Source organism: Esox lucius, chromosome 12, assembly GCF_011004845.1.
Source record: "Esox lucius isolate fEsoLuc1 chromosome 12, fEsoLuc1.pri, whole genome shotgun sequence".
Lineage (NCBI taxonomy): Eukaryota > Metazoa > Chordata > Actinopteri > Esociformes > Esocidae > Esox > Esox lucius.
The window spans coordinates 10,901,812-10,917,475 of NC_047580.1; the positions used below are offsets into that span (position 1 = coordinate 10,901,812).

The 15,664-nt window shown below is 41.4% G+C and overlaps 2 protein-coding genes across 3 annotated transcripts in view; one reads left to right on the forward strand and one right to left on the reverse strand.

Moving 5' to 3' along the window:
- Nucleotides 1-2,565, reverse strand: part of nkain4 (sodium/potassium transporting ATPase interacting 4) — a 51,295-nt gene extending 48,730 nt beyond the window's left edge. Inside the window, exon 1 of one of the 2 annotated variants that reach the window (XM_020051987.2) lies at nucleotides 2,091-2,565. In XM_020051987.2, the coding sequence (XP_019907546.1) occupies nucleotides 2,091-2,144 (54 nt within the window). In that variant the 5' untranslated portion in view covers nucleotides 2,145-2,565. The remainder of the gene's footprint in view (nucleotides 1-2,090) is intronic. The other variant, XM_010875842.4, reaches the window with a different exon arrangement.
- Nucleotides 2,566-5,410: 2,845 nt separating this feature from the next.
- LOC105013946 overlaps nucleotides 5,411-15,664 on the forward strand; it is a 51,996-nt gene continuing 41,742 nt past the window's right edge. The window contains exon 1 of the mRNA XM_010875838.4: nucleotides 5,411-5,845. The gene's annotated coding sequence lies outside the window, so the exon portion shown is untranslated. The remainder of the gene's footprint in view (nucleotides 5,846-15,664) is intronic.

Below are 15,664 nucleotides of genomic sequence, written 5' to 3' on the forward strand. Positions count from 1 at the left end.
CCTCGGAAGGTAACGTAGAAGAATTTGGATTTTCATTAGATATCCTTATTTATTGATGCTAGTCTTGCAGAAGTCTCACTGATCCTGATAATGGTCCTGTACGGTAAATAGGCATAAGATCACTGCTGATGCTGAGGCATGAAATGTGTCGTTGATTCATCCGATGATCCTTCCGGCCAGTAAACCTCCCACAACACAAACAGGGAAAACCCGTGTTAATGTGAACACTCGTACCCCCTCTCCCTACTACATGGTCCCATGTCCTTGAAGCCAGTCCCTTGTGCTAGGAAACAATATGACGAGAGCTTTCGTTTTTACAACAAATAAATGGTTCAGCAGAGAGGAGGTTATTGGTATTTTAGCGGTTGACATGGTTGTATACTAGGGGCTCACCAAACCTTACTGCCTGAGAGACCTTTATTAATGGCGTCATAAATAACCTTCTCACACCCTGTCACCTCCACTTCCCCCTGCAGGGAGACAGAAAGAGAGAGAGTAGGGGGTCTAGATAGAGAGGGAGGCTAGTTCAATGCTCAGTTCCTTTCGTCTACCTTTGTTTATTGTTCATTTTACTTGCTTTGGCAAAGCAAACAAATGTTTCCCATGCCAATAAAGCAAATTGAATTAAGAGAGAGCTGGCAAAGTTCAGTGTTGAATTGAACTGAGAGCTGGCAAAGTCCAGTGTTGAATTGAACAGAGAGTTGGCAAAGTCCAGTGTTGAATTGAACAGAGAGTTGGCAAAGTCCAGTGTTGAATTGAACAGAGAGTTGGCAAAGTCCAGTGTTGAATTGAACAGAGAGTTGGCAAAGTCCAGTGTATGGTTCGATTGGGAAGAGGGGGCACTGACGACAAGTTCAGTCATTATGTGTAAAATGTCACATCTCGCGCTCCACTGTTCACAACCAGGGAACAATATCTCTACAGTGGGTTTTAACTTTGTGGATCACGGGTTCCCATGGCACTTACTGGGTTGGGTGGAAGCTTAAAAACATCTTTCCACTTTCAACTAACGGGACCAGGACTAGTCTAGTATTATAGCATCCAACCAGTTAACAAAAGGTTGCTACATTGAATCCAGCAAGAGGACAAATCTGCTGTTTTTCACTTGAGCAAGACAGCCCAAGATAACCGCTTCCAGAGTTCACAATGGGGTAGACCCACACTCATTTTCAATTTGGAGGGATTGGGTTAAAGCAGAAGTTTTTCTTTAGTTGGACCTTGTTTTCACTGAGAGGATGACAAACTGGCATAGGGACTACACTTGTCAAAGCAGTTAAGGGTGAAGGTAGGTGGTCTAGCGTTTTGAGCATCTTACCAGTGACCAAAATGTTCCTAGATCAATCCCATTTTCTGGTATTGTGAAACATCTGTTATGTACTTAAGCAATTAACTAACCTTAATTGATCCTGTAAAAAGAGTGTCTGCTAAATGACAATACAATTAACACAACTTTGACTCAGAAGAAGTGCTGGTGTTGCACAAGAAATTGGTGACTGGTTGTAGTCTCTACACAAACATTAGATATGCTGATGTAGGCTACTGTACAATTATTTGGCCTGCCAGTACTTTGGTGTAACTTGGGCTTTATTTAATTTGTGATGAGTTGATCCGGCCCAAAAGCTGGTGTGTGTGTATTATATATCACATACATACACACTTTAGGTCAATAAGCCAGAGGCCCCATATGGTACAGTTAACTATACAATTGGTATACAGATGAGGTAGGGCTAGGGCGGCCACCGCTTGTGGCTGAAAAGGTGAACTGCAGAGTGCCACACAACCGCCGAGGGACCTCATTGTGGAACGGGCGAATGTGATAGAAAGAAACCGTGCGCCACAGGTGTATTCCTGGGCGCGTTATACTGTTGATCAATTGTATGCCACTGGTCATCCACCTCCCTATATAATCAAAATAGCTCTTATAAGAAACTGAACATATAACTCTGGTAAAACTGACCAGCGTTCAAAGTAAATTCAAAATAACGTGTAAAAATGACAAAAATAATCCAAACCGGTAAAAAGTATTTCATTTAATTAAACAGACACAAGAACCAGGGCTCATGATAGAAATAACGGACTAGGTTACTTACCAGCTGGATCGTGCAGAGAAAGATAAGCGTGCATCGACCGCTGCAACACCCCATTGTGCCGACAACAAAATAGTAGCCTACTTCAGAAACGATTAGAAAAGGTCCGAGAACCGTACACACTGTAGGTATCGCTGAGTCCTTTGTAATATAAGTCTTCAAGCTCGGTCCACCTATGAAACTGAGTCGGTATGCTCCAGGTCCGCGCGTCCCATGCCTTTTCTTTAACCCAAAGTATCGCTTTGTGTGTTAAAGGGGTGGCTTGGGTTGATTCTACCGCTACGACTTGAAATGACTAGTTGGATTTCACGCCTGTGCCTCTGTGTAGGGGGTAGGTGGAGGAGGTGGGCTGTTAGGTGGGGGCGTCAACAAACCGGTTGACGGACCAACAGTACCCTGTGATAATGGTTCAGAGTTTTCACTTGGGCCAGGTAGGCTCTCGAATAGGAACTATTTTCGTAACTTGATACGTTAGGCTACAAAATAATGCAAAAGTGTCTGGATATTGTAAAAAATAAATAAAATAATAGTAGTAATAAACCTATTCCTCAGCGTTTTAGAAGCGAAATAACTTTGCTTGAATCTTTATTGTTTACCCAAGTCAAAATGAATTCTGGTGAGGGTCACAATTTCAAGTCAATTACAGTGTGAGCTCCTGAATGCCGTCTTAAGAGAACCACTGAGGGGAAGTTAAACAAAACACCTAGGACAGTGTTTAGGCGCCACCCTCTGGCAATTGAACGCCATTACACAGAGTTATCATTGCTTTCTATTCCGCTATAGTATTTGTAATTTTGAATTCTTATACAACATTAGCCTGTTTTTCTTTGTCATATTTGTCTTATTATGCTTTAAAACAAATCATGACAGTTAAACTTGCACGGGTTGATAAGTCACGGACATGTCACTCTTCCAGAATGCAGATTTCATTAATACAAAAGATTAATACAATCACAGTTATCATCCTTTATTCAGAGAAATACTTACACTAGTAAGAGTGAAGTGGTAAAATCTATGAGTGTGCCACTGTATGTCCAAGCTCAGCTCCTAAAGCCAGACCCAGCTTGTAGACCAAGGTTGTGCAGTAAACTGTATCAGTATCTAGTAGTACAACACAGAGTATAGCCACCTTGCTAGTGAACAACCTGTACCTGTTTTATTAGAATGTATCCCGAGTTAGGCGACATCTGTAATTGGCAGACAGTTCTGAGTGACGGGCAGGTTATTTGCATCGCCCAAACACTTTACAAGAAAGTGTTGAATCCAGTTGAAACTAATGTGTATGCCATTTTGTGTCTTGTTTATAGCTTACATTTGTCTGTTTCACACTTATCTAGCTTATCTGCTAATGCTAGCAGTGGCATTAAACAAGTTGATTTCAAATATGCCGCTAAAGAGGGTATTTGCTAGCAAGGTGGGTACGTTATACTGTTCGACTTATAGCCTTTACGGATCAATCTCCATTTAAAAGCTGAGCTAGAAAGCCCTACACAATGCGGCACATGTCCTTTCTGACCAGGTGCCCCAGGTCCTCCTCAACCTCTTCCTTCTCCTCCCCTCAAGCTTGGTCATGTACTGTCTGCTTCTGAATGTGATCCATAATAGAAAGGCCTTTTTAAGAGCTGTGTCTGTCAGAGGATGGCCTCCTTGGTTTGTGGCTGCCATGCAAGGTCCCTACGTCTGCACAAGCACTGCACAAGCACTGCACAAGCACTGCACAAGCACTGCACAAGCATGATAAATCTTTTACACCTCTGGCCGCCAAGCGAGGGAACACTTCACTTCTCATTACATCATGCACTCCTCCGCTCCGCTCTTTAAAAGCACTCTCTCTCCCCATGCTTTCGTCCTACAACACTGACTGAGCCCAGCTCTCGCCCAGTAGCCCGCCTCTTTGTGCAACTATAAATATATTCGATATGGCTGGCATTTTGTTGGTAGGTAGGTGGGTGCCACTCGTTCACTGTGGAGGGTGTTTTCTATTGGCAGGATTTACAGTGAAAGTCATCGAACTAGGAGTTTTTTTAAGCAACACCGGATGGTAATTTGATATTCACATTGCAAGAGAGACGGTTATAAGCAAAGTTATAATCTACTCCTGTTTTCTGAAAATTGTTGCACTGTCAAAAAGGGTAAATATAGGTCTTAATCAATACAATGAGTGCAATCAGACATTACTAACAACATTCTACTCACTTGCTTTAGTGTAAAAAAAAGTAACCAATGCGCAGTCATGTCATTTTTTTTTAGAATGCATGCTTCTTTAAAAGCAGGGCAGTTGAAATGTGTGATTTTTTTCTAAACTTGTGTTTCTTTAAAAGCAGGCCTGTGTGTGTGTGTCAGCCAGCAGAAATAAGGTCAGTGGCTGCGTTCTACAGGAACAACTAATGGAGGTTTTCCTTGTGTTCCTACTTCAACATCCCTATCCTTTGACACCTTCTAATCGCCACAGCATGTTTGTGTGTTTGTGTGTGTATGTGTGTGACTAGGCTGTGGTGTCCAGTCTAGCCCCGTAGGGCCCCAGGGGACTGTTGCTTCCACCCCCACACAGACACTAACAAGAAGTGACAGACTAGTCACTGGCATGGCGCTCCGGGAAGACCTGCATTGTAACATGGACCCAAGATTCTGGAGCAAGGCACAAAGAGTTCTTAAAAGCAGAAATAGAGGCGTCTTTTCTCTCCTTGAGAGTGTCTCTCCCCACATCTCGTATGCTCAGTAAGGCAAAAAAGCATTTGCATAGGTTTGTATGCAAACAGTCACTCACGCACACCACCCATGCATACACACATAATTGATAACTAACCAGGTCATAGTATGAATGTGAATACATTTTTGTATCAACAATAACATATATTCCAACCTCAGTCTTCATCCATTGAGTATTTTGAACTGTCGCACTGGTTTGCCATTCAGCAGTTAAATGTAACTGTATTTTTTTTTCTCTGTGCATAGTGGTAGGCATCTCTCTCTCTCTCGACATTACCCACAATGACCCAGTATAAGGGAAAATTGAAATTACAACTGACTTGCTGTTACAAGCAATGTGAATGGTTTCCTTATTTAGACCTATGCTCATAAATGTTTTACATCATGCACTATTCAATATGTAGCCCAGGAAGAAATGGCCTCTATTATGTAGGCTATTAGCCTAATGTTTTACAATGAGAATAATCTAGACTTGGTTATGATTGAATAGTGAGCCTGTTATGATGAGCGTACGAATAATTTATATCATTGACATCTTGCAAGAAATACGTGTCCCCCACATACTCTATATTTGGACTTTATTTCTAAGCCTGCCCGTTGGGGGGCGCTAGGCGCAGGAGGCCGTTTGAGTGAATGGGTAGGGCGCCTGGTTCCTGCCTCTATCACATGGTCGCGCTTAACCGAGCAACCTCGAGCACAGATGGTACTTGACGGGAAACTGAGAGACGAGCCCCTCTGGTAGAGCGAGAAGCACCATCTAAAACAGAAACAGGAGCTGGCACTTGCTCCAGAAACTAAGGCACGGAACGGAGAAAAAAAGCAGTAACGAAACCGACAGTTTGCACAGTGCAAAATGTTTGCGCGTTTAATGTCACTGAAATGTGAATGAAGGTTGTGAATGAGGGAGGAGGGTACATCTTCGCAGAGAATTATTGCGAAATCCGAGGCGCGCTCTGTCCCAGGAGAACTCATTTGAAAAGCTTCCAGATTGAGACACCCAGACCAGGATGCAGCGCAACGTCGCTCCTCCAGTTCATCCGCGAGGCTGAGTGAGTATGATTAGAAATATTATTTTACTGGTTTACAACTCTTAATTTTGTTGTCTATTTTTTGTCCGTTACGTGATGGACCACTTTTCTAGTGACCGTATTTATTCCGGGCTATTCCACCTGTCTGCTCAATGATTCATACTCAGTGAAGTGCTCTCCAGCCAATCGGTCAGCGATGTGAGAAACTTGTTTCTGTCCTTTGGGAAATGTGAACGTCGAAACTTAGTGTGCAGCTTAATGAACCCAGAAAGATTTAGAGGTCAGTCCAGTGCACTTAGAAATTCTGCGTCGTAGACTAGGCTAATTAAAACCACGTAGGTAATTATAATTCATTCATTAATGGATTCCCCCTGTGAGTGGAGCTCCGGTCAATTCGAAAGCACGCCGTTAATAGTGTGATGGACAGCAGGAGAGACAGGTGCTGATCAAGATGTTGTGATAAAAAGTCATGCCCTTTTCAATCTGTTTGACTGAAATGATTCAGCCCATATTTGCTATCTGGGTTAGATGCAGATGTTGATTTTGAAGTGTTTTTTTGGTTAGGCAGACTTGAAAAGATTGTGTGGAAGTTGGACCAGTCTTTTCAGAACCGAATGGGTAAACTCTTCAGGTTTATTAGCATCTACTGGGGGGAGAATGGATTTTCCAAGTGATGCTGAATGAGTGAGTGTGTGTGTGTGTGTGTGAGTGTGTGTGTGTGTGAGAGCATGCAGGGGAGTGATGGATCCACAGCGTGGGCTCAGTGCTTTGAATACATTTCTTTTACTATGCAGCAGGGGTTCCCAGCTTCTCGTGTGGGTGAGTGTGTGTGCCCGCTTCACCTCATTACACTCATTGTGTTGATTTAAGCATGAGTGTCGCCCCAGAGAGTCGTTGTCCTGCCTGTCTGATCGTGGGGCGATGCCCAGGCTCCCACCACTTCCACACAGACCAGGAGAAATTCGCACCAGGAGAAATTCAGATCAGGCGTTCTCACCTATACACTGGATATCCTGTCTTTCCATCCAAGTTTTCACCGACACTTTATCTGAGGCTCTTACATTTAAGGGTTAGGATTGGGAATATGCTAAACATTTTGCTGATGCAGTCGCTGTTGTAATGGAGTGATAAGGTTTTGATACTGGCTGTGTAACCAGCCATGTCATCACTGGCGATTGGGCACCATGTCCCGTGTTGCTTTAGCATAGAGCGCATGGTTGCTGGGTTACTGCAGTGCTGAACATGGCCATAGAGAAAAGCTCTGGAACAGTAAATAAAAGGGTCCTTGAACTAAAGTGTTTTTTTTCTCTATAGGCTGGGCGCAGGTCAATACCACTCTGAGGCAAACAGAGCTGTGCTCGTCAATGCTACAGAAAACAAGTGAACCATGTTCCTCTTTACAGACACCGTGGTGTGAGGATATGCAGCCACTACAAATATATTTCAGACTAATTCTTACTGTCATACTTACAAGTGGCTTAGATTAAAATTACTTTATGGTACAAACAGATCTTGTCCTCCGTTTTCAACACAACCTCTCTGAATGGGCCAAACTGCAGGTGGCAAACCCAGGGATTTTGGACAATTCGGTTGCTGAGCTCGCTTCCTGACAGGTTTTTCCAGTCGGCCCTGGGATTCGAACTGGCAACCCTTAGGGTGTTTACTCGCAGGGCATACAACTAGGCTAACTGCTGTTCTTATGGGGCTAAACTCCTGCTCTAATTTGTTTCCTGAAGACAACCCTGGACAATTCCCAAGATGTTACCCAGATAACGACAAGCACAGAGGGAGGAACAGAAATAGCAAGGACATGACTGGACATAGATCAGTATAGATTGGGATTGAGTTTTCTCAAAATGGGGAAGAGAAATGATGACTAGTAAAACTTGCTCAGTCACTCAAACACACACACCCATACACACCCATGCAAAGATACAATTTACAATGTATTGATCTATACTTCTAAGAAATGACTCAACTCTCTTGGTTCCATATAGGGTGTACTTCTAAAGGGCATGATGCATGGTGGTTCTCCTCCGTATTTGTTCAACATAAAGCCTGTCTCTCTCCTGGAGGCGATGGCTGTACATAGTTCCCTCTGCGGGGTGACAGAACAGTCAGTCGGCCCCCACTGGGCTTGATGAGATCCTGTTTAACCCACTGTCAGAGCACTGCAGAATGCTCCCCTATCTCATTTAGATTGCTATACCTTTTGCATGAACACTAATTTAAATTGTAATCAAATCATATGTTTATATACAGTAATGTGAACATTCAGTGGGTGCAGTAGTGAATGCTAGCTTATTACCAGAAGGCACTGTATTTATTTAACTCTGCGAAAATGATCAAACCAAAATAAATCACTGTCACTTCACAGGATCTGATTTACATTTCAGACTTTTTTCTTTCCGAAATACTAATTTGTTATTTTTGTAAGTAAATCATTTATGAATATTTATCAACATATTCAGATATAGAATATGTTTTACAGCGACCTTAAAACATGAAAAGAATGCAGAAGCAAGTTCATGCACACACATACACAAACATGATTTATTGAGCAATATATATATATATCAATATTTGTATATTTGCAGTGCTCCTTGAAAGTATGTGAACCCTACAGAGATGGTCATTGTTTTTGTATAAAATATTAAAAGAAACTCATAAAAACTTTTCAAATCCCTAATTCATAATAAAGACATTACAAATAAAGGATGCAAACAAAAACATACACTCACCTAAAGGATTATTAGGAACACCATACTAATACTGTGTTTGACCCCCTTTCGCCTTCAGAACTGCCTTAATTCTACGTGGTATTGATTCAACAAGGTGCTGAAAGCATTCTTTAGAAATGTTGGCCCATATTGATAGGATAGCATCTTGCAGTTGATGGAGATTTGTGGGATGCACATCCAGGGCACGAAGCTCCCGTTCCACCACATCCCAAAAATGCTCTATTGGGTTGAGATCTGTTGACTGTGGGGGCCATTTCAGTACAGTGAACTCATTGTCATGTTCAAGAAACCAATTTGAAATTATTCGAGCTTTGTGACATGGTGCGTTATCCTGCTGGAAGTAGCCATCAGAGGATGGGTACATGGTGGCCATAAAGGGATGGACATGGTCAGAAACAATGCTCAGGTAGGCCGTGATATTTAAACAATGCCCAATTGGCACTAAGGGGCCTAAAGTGTGCCAAGAAAACATGCCCCACACCATTACACCACCACCAACAAGGCATGATGGTAACAAGGCATGATGGATCCATGTTCTCATTCTGTTTACGCCAAATTCTGACTCTACCATCTGAATGTCTCAACAGAAATTGAGACTCATCAGACCAGGCAACATTCTTCCAGTCTTCAACTGTCCAATTTTGGTGAGCTCGTGCAAATTGTAGCCTCTTTTTCCTATTTGTAGTGGAGATGAATGGTACCCGGTGGGGTCTTCTGCTGTTGTAGCCCATCCGCCTTAAGGTTGTGCGTATTGTGGCTTCACAAATGCTTTGCTGCATACCTCGGTTGTAACGAGTGGTTATTTCAGTCAAAGTTGTTCTTCTATCAGCTTGAATCAGTCGGCCCATTCTCCTCTGACCTCTAGCATCAACAAGGCATTTTCGGCCACAGGACTGCCGTATACTGGATGTTTTTCCCTTTTCACACCATTCTTTGTAAACCCTAGAAATGGTTGTGCGTGAAAATCCCAGTAACTGAGCAGATTGTGAAATACTCAGACCGGCCCGTCTGGCACCAACAACCATGCCACGCTCAAAATTGCTTAAATCACCTTTCTTTCCCATTCTGACATTCAGTTTGGAGTTCAGGAGATTGTCTTGACCAGGACCACACCCCTAAATGCATTCAAGCAACTGCCATGTGATTGGTTGATTAGATAATTGCATTAATGAGAGATTTAACAGGTGTTCCTAATAATCCTTTAGGTGAGTGTATATGTATGCATTATTTATTTAACAATAGCAGTTTATTTGACAATAACTCATATTTCGTGTAATTTCAAATGTGAACCCCCACATTCAATAGCTGGTGGCACCTCATTACCACCGATAACTTAAAGTATACGTCTTCTATTGCCACAAATCAGTCTCTGAAATTTTTTAGGGATTTTTGCCCACTCCTTACAGAGCTTAGCCAATTGAGTGAGGTTTCAGGGGTGTTTGGCATGAACTGCCACTTCAGGTCCTGCCACAGCATCTTGATTTAGGTAATGACAGTAACTTGGCCAATCCAAAGCAAACATCTTCTTTCTCCTGTGCCAATCTTTGGTAGATTTGCTTGAATTCTTTGGGTCATTGTCTTGCTGGAAGACCCATTTTCAGCCCAGCTTTAGGTCCCTGACTGATGGCCTAACGTTCTGTTTAAGAATCTCCTTGGATACCTCAGAATTCATGGTTCCTTGGATGATTTGCAGTCGACCAGGTCCAGTGGATGAGCAGAGGAGGAAAACAGCCCCGGATCTTGACATACCGACTGTTGGGGCATGGTTCTTTTGGTGTGTAGCATTGAGGGGGTTTTCACCAAATACAGTGGTTTTAATTGTGACCCTATCAGGTAAATTTTGATCTAATCTGTCCCGAGAATGGACTTCCAAAACCTTCAGGCTTGTGCAGGTGGTCTCTTGCAAATTGAAGACAGGCAGTTTATTTCTTTTTTCACAGCTTCTCAGTAACATATCATGTTTGGGTTGGCATTTACCTGATTTATAATAATTGTTCTTGTGGCTTTTGTGGATATTATGAAGGGCCCATCTTCTAGGCCAAGTTTCTGTCATGTTAAATGCTCTCCATTTGTAAATGATTTGCCTCACAGTGCATTGATTACGCGCCAATCTGTTTAAGATTGATTATGTTCAAATTCATGAATTGAAACTGTGCGTCCCAAACAACAAAAGCTGCATTGCAATATATATATACACAAGAGGTGGAAACTTGATTTCATACAATCATCTCAGAAAATCTTGCCTTGTTACACAGCATTTCCACAAGGTACTACTTTATTCTGGGATAAGGACAAAGAATTATGACTTCTGTATGGAAAGTCATTTTCTCATTGAGCAGGTGTTAAGGGTTAGATGTCGCATGTCAGATTGTTGATCAGTCTGTATGCATGGATGCATTCATGCATGTGTGTCTGTTATGTGGATGGAGGGTCATGAGGCATAGATTGGCCAGTTACACAGATAGAGAGCAGGACCTCAGCCTGCCACCCTCCATTAGTAGCACAGATCCAGGATGTGGAGGTTCAGGGCAGCCAAACCCACTGACTGGATGAATCTCCTTGGATTTGGAATTATTACTTTGGATGAGGCATCGCAGGCCAAGAGGAGAGAGATGAGGACCAGGCAAAGGCAAAGAGGAGAGGGAAAAGGAGAGGTTGATCTAGGTTGGACGAGCGGTCTAAGCTGCTGCCTCTGTTGCACACACACCGCTGCAGCCTGGGTCGGGATCCAGCCCACACACACACCACTGCAGCCTGGGTCGGGATCTGGCCCACAGCTAATTCAGCACATTCTCTTTTCTATAGCGTGCGATAGATAGCATAGGTTTCAAGAGTATTGGGCCAGGAACCGAAAGGTCTGTGGTTCTAATCCGAGCCGACAAGGTAAAAAACTAATTAGTCCTTTAAGTTGCTCCGGATCAGTGTGTGAACTAAATTACTAAACATTCTCTTTCCCAAAGTCTCTTCTTAGTCCAATAAAATGAAATGCTAAAAATACACCTTAAAAAAATAAAAAATAAGATGAGAGGGGAGGAGAAGATGGATGGTAAGGAGGGGAGATGACAACTTCAATGATCCCCAAGGGCTGAATACCATAGCCAACAAGATAAAGGGACCGAATGGGAAACTTTAAACTCCTGTCAGTTGAGACACATCTTGAAAGAAGTCTTGCAACTGAGACTTTGAATAGCCCAGTAGGTGACACTGAACAGAGTTTGTGATTCACACTAGTTTAGAATCTCTTGAATTGCTTAAGTACATTAACACATACTGCAAATTTTACTTGCCGATTAGTTGGTCATCTATAGCTTGGCCGTAGGTCACATTTACCTTTTCGGTGTTTTGTTGCAGTTGTCAGTATCATATTTTCCCGGAGCAGAGCAGTTTTCATTTAAAAAAAATTATGTTCTCATAGTAAGATTGCTCTTAGGTGTTGCCTTGTGTCTTCTGGCTATGATGATTCTCCACTTTCGGATAGGAGAACAAAAACTGAACTATGATGTATTGATTCACATTCAATAGTCTATGGTTTTTACCACAGTTTGGTAGTGTCGGCATATTTGTTTTTCAGTGATGGGGCAGTGCTGTTACGTATGGTGTTATGTTGTTATACATCGTGATATTACTTCAGACAACATTGGGAATTAAATTGTTTCTGTGCATATGATGATGTATTAGATATAGTTAATTAAATATGTACTCTCCCAGAGGACTGGTAACCCCTCAGAATATGGTTCTCTAGGTTTTTGCCTAAGTTTCAACCCTACTAAGGTGTTTTAGTAGGGTTGAAACCCTACTTTGGGTGTTTGTAAAAACACTTTGTGATAACTGCTGAGGTAAAAAGGGCTTTACAAAAAAACTGATTGATAGTTTTACTGAGTTCTCATAGCCTCTCCAATAAACTCAGTACTTCAAACATGTGAACCAAGCCTTTCAACTATGTATAACTGTGTTGTTATATTATCTTATCCTAATGTTATTTTTTAGCGGGTTGCTGTACCTGCACCAGACTTTCAGGATGGTGTTTTCATAGCTTGATCTCATTCTTTTTACATATGGCTCTGTGCAGCAAAAATAACGAGTGTAATAGAGTGACCATTTCTCAAATAAGTGTCTAACTTATTGAACACCATATAGGATTATTCGAAACATATTCACAAGCCTATTTCTCTTTATCTACTGTAACTGTTGAAGAATTAATGCAGCAAGCAACAAACATGAGTCATGGCAAGAAGGACTATGAGAATGGTCTTATAATAAAAATACATTAAAATTACGTAACATTGTGGTAGAAAACATTAAACAAGGCAATCTGTGGTATTAAAAGATAATATTGAATGAATAAATCATTTATCCAAGCATGAATCAAAGAGGTATATAAAAAGCATATGGACCAAAACAGGAACCAAGAAAGAGTGACCTGGTCTTGTTTTTCTAACCGTCTGGTAACTATTTGGATGGCATAAAAGGCCTTGAACTCAGAGTCTACTGTATAGAGAGGGAGAAAGGTAGAGAGGAAGAGACTACATTTACCACCACCAAAACAGGAACCAAGAAAGAGTGACCTGGTCTTGTTTTTCTAACCGTCTGGTAACTATTTGAATTTAAATTAAGTTGTCTGACCAAACAAGTTACTTTGCTTTCAGATATTCAACCTATGCATGTGATGTCACATGCTGCTTTGAAGAACTGATAGAACAGGAGATGAACAGTTTCTGTGTCGCCACCAAATAAATACTTTTGAAATGCAACTCTGAATACAGAGTTGGAATTAGTCAGGGGGTTCAGTCCCCCCTCTATGTGAGCAATATTTTTAAAACATCTTATTGCACTAAAATCACAGTATGGAATTGCAATACATATAGAATGTTAATGATTGTGATACGTATCGTATTGGCACTGAAAAACCATGTTAATTTGTTATTGTGATGTCCCTTGCATTTCCCAGCCCTAAGTGAAAAAAGAACATCTTTTAGATAGAATTGGAAATGGGATGGCTGTCTGTTCGACGTGATAGACCAGCGTGTTGTGTTAACTCTCCCATTACATTTCTATCAGTGACACTGAACATCGGTTAAAGAGGAAACAGACAGGCATTCGTTCTAGAGCCCGTTTTGCTCCGTCGAACATTATTGTAGACTGCCATTCATTCTGATAGATTGACACATCACAAAGCAAGCAGTCACACAATTTTACTGTAAACATACATTTCTGGTTAACAGTGCTCATTTGAGTTTAATTAGAAGGTTTTAGGATAATGTGAAAGGGGAAACTCCTCTGTTGGTCTTGTGCAGCGTGTAGTGAGAGTTTTTAATCTTTTGAGACCAGAACTGTCAATAGGGCCAGTGATCCAGGGAGTGATGTATTTACAGGGGTATGGTCCGTTAAGAAGTCTCATAGGATTATAAAAACTGTGCAAAGTTCTAGATATATTTATTTGTAAAATGCTATTGATTTAGCATTTCTATTTCGTCTCAGCAGAATTTGTGTGTGTTCTGTGGTTTATTTTTGACTCATTATTCATTTCAGATTATTGACCACCATAACTGTCTCTCTCTCTCTCTCACACACACACACACACACACACACATACACTCACGCACACACTTTTCTATTCACTGGATCTCATGAAATTTCAGGAAAACAAAAACCACCAATTTTGGAAAGACATGAATGAAGGGTATTTCCCTGCAGAATGAAAAAAATTGCTGGCTGTTTGTAATTAACCATAAATTCAATGCAGAATTTAAATCATTGGCGTTTTCAAATATACAGCCCATTTTAATAACAGCTGTCATTTTGCTTTCTGTAGTTGGATGCTATGTTTTATTCACCATGTAATATGCAGTTTAAAGTAATGAAAAGTACAAATTATGGTGTGAGACATCACACAACACCTACCTTCTCTTAGAACCAAGTGACATTTACACAGCTATCTAATTCACTAAGAGACGTAATACAACCGTATATATTTCCGTGTTGGGTGATAAACGGTAACTTTTCAGTGTGTCTAACTTTTACATTTCTTCTCAATCAAAGTAACTCCTACACAATCTGGAGCCGAGAGATGAGGGAGAATAGGTTGCTTATTTAGCTCTGTAGCTCCTGTTCAATTTGCATTTCTATCCTGTTCTACTTTTGTCTGTTTGTGTGAGTGACGGTGTGGGTGTGTGGTTGTGCGCAGTGTGTCAAGATGTTGTTTTTTTTTCACTGACGTGTGCGGTCCTTGCAGCGAGTACCTGTCTATCTTGGTCTTAATCAAGTCAAAAGCAGATACAACCAAAAAAAAGCGTTGCTATTTTTGGAGCTAAGGTATGGCATGAAGAGGCAAATGGTGAAATAACCAGAACCTTCTGGAAATATGCATCCGATGTCGATTAAGGGCTACTTTCTGTACTGTGCTGGCTAATTAACATTTCCCATACCATGTGGCTCATATTCACAGGGTTATCCGTCCTGGGGTGTTTCTGGTCACATACAAAGAAATTTGATTTATTGATAAATGTAGTCCTTTGAGAAATAGCTGTAAATTAATAGCATGTTTGTGTCTTTATGGTCAAAAGGGGCATCCTCGCGTGCTCTGGGAGGTGTCAGTCTCGTGTATTGGGAACCTGGGTTTAGTGCGTGCCATCTGAGAGAGATGGGCTGGGTGTATTTTGGGCTACTTTGGAAGGAATTATTGCAGTTGTTTATTCATGTATTCACCTCTAGATGAAAGAGAGACACGGTCCCAGGCGATGCTGTAATAGAGAAATGAAAAGAACAAGCACAGCTCTCCTCTTCTTCCTCCATCCTTTCCTCTCAGTTCTTTTTTTCACTGCTGTCTTCACTGCCTGTCTCTCTTCTTCTAACTTATTTGTGTGTTGTTTTTACCCCACCATTCCACTATCTTTTTCTCCCCATCTCTGTCTCGGTTTTCTCTCTTTCTCTTTCTTTTTCCCGTTCTTAGTAGATTGGCAGATGTGCTAGTTTCTGTGTGTTTTTTTTGTTGCATGTCTATGTGTATAGTGACATCACCTGCTGTGTGGCCTTAATTCATCAATCTGACCGATCGACAGCCAGGTGTAAAAGTCCACACTATCCCAGAATCTTAGATAAT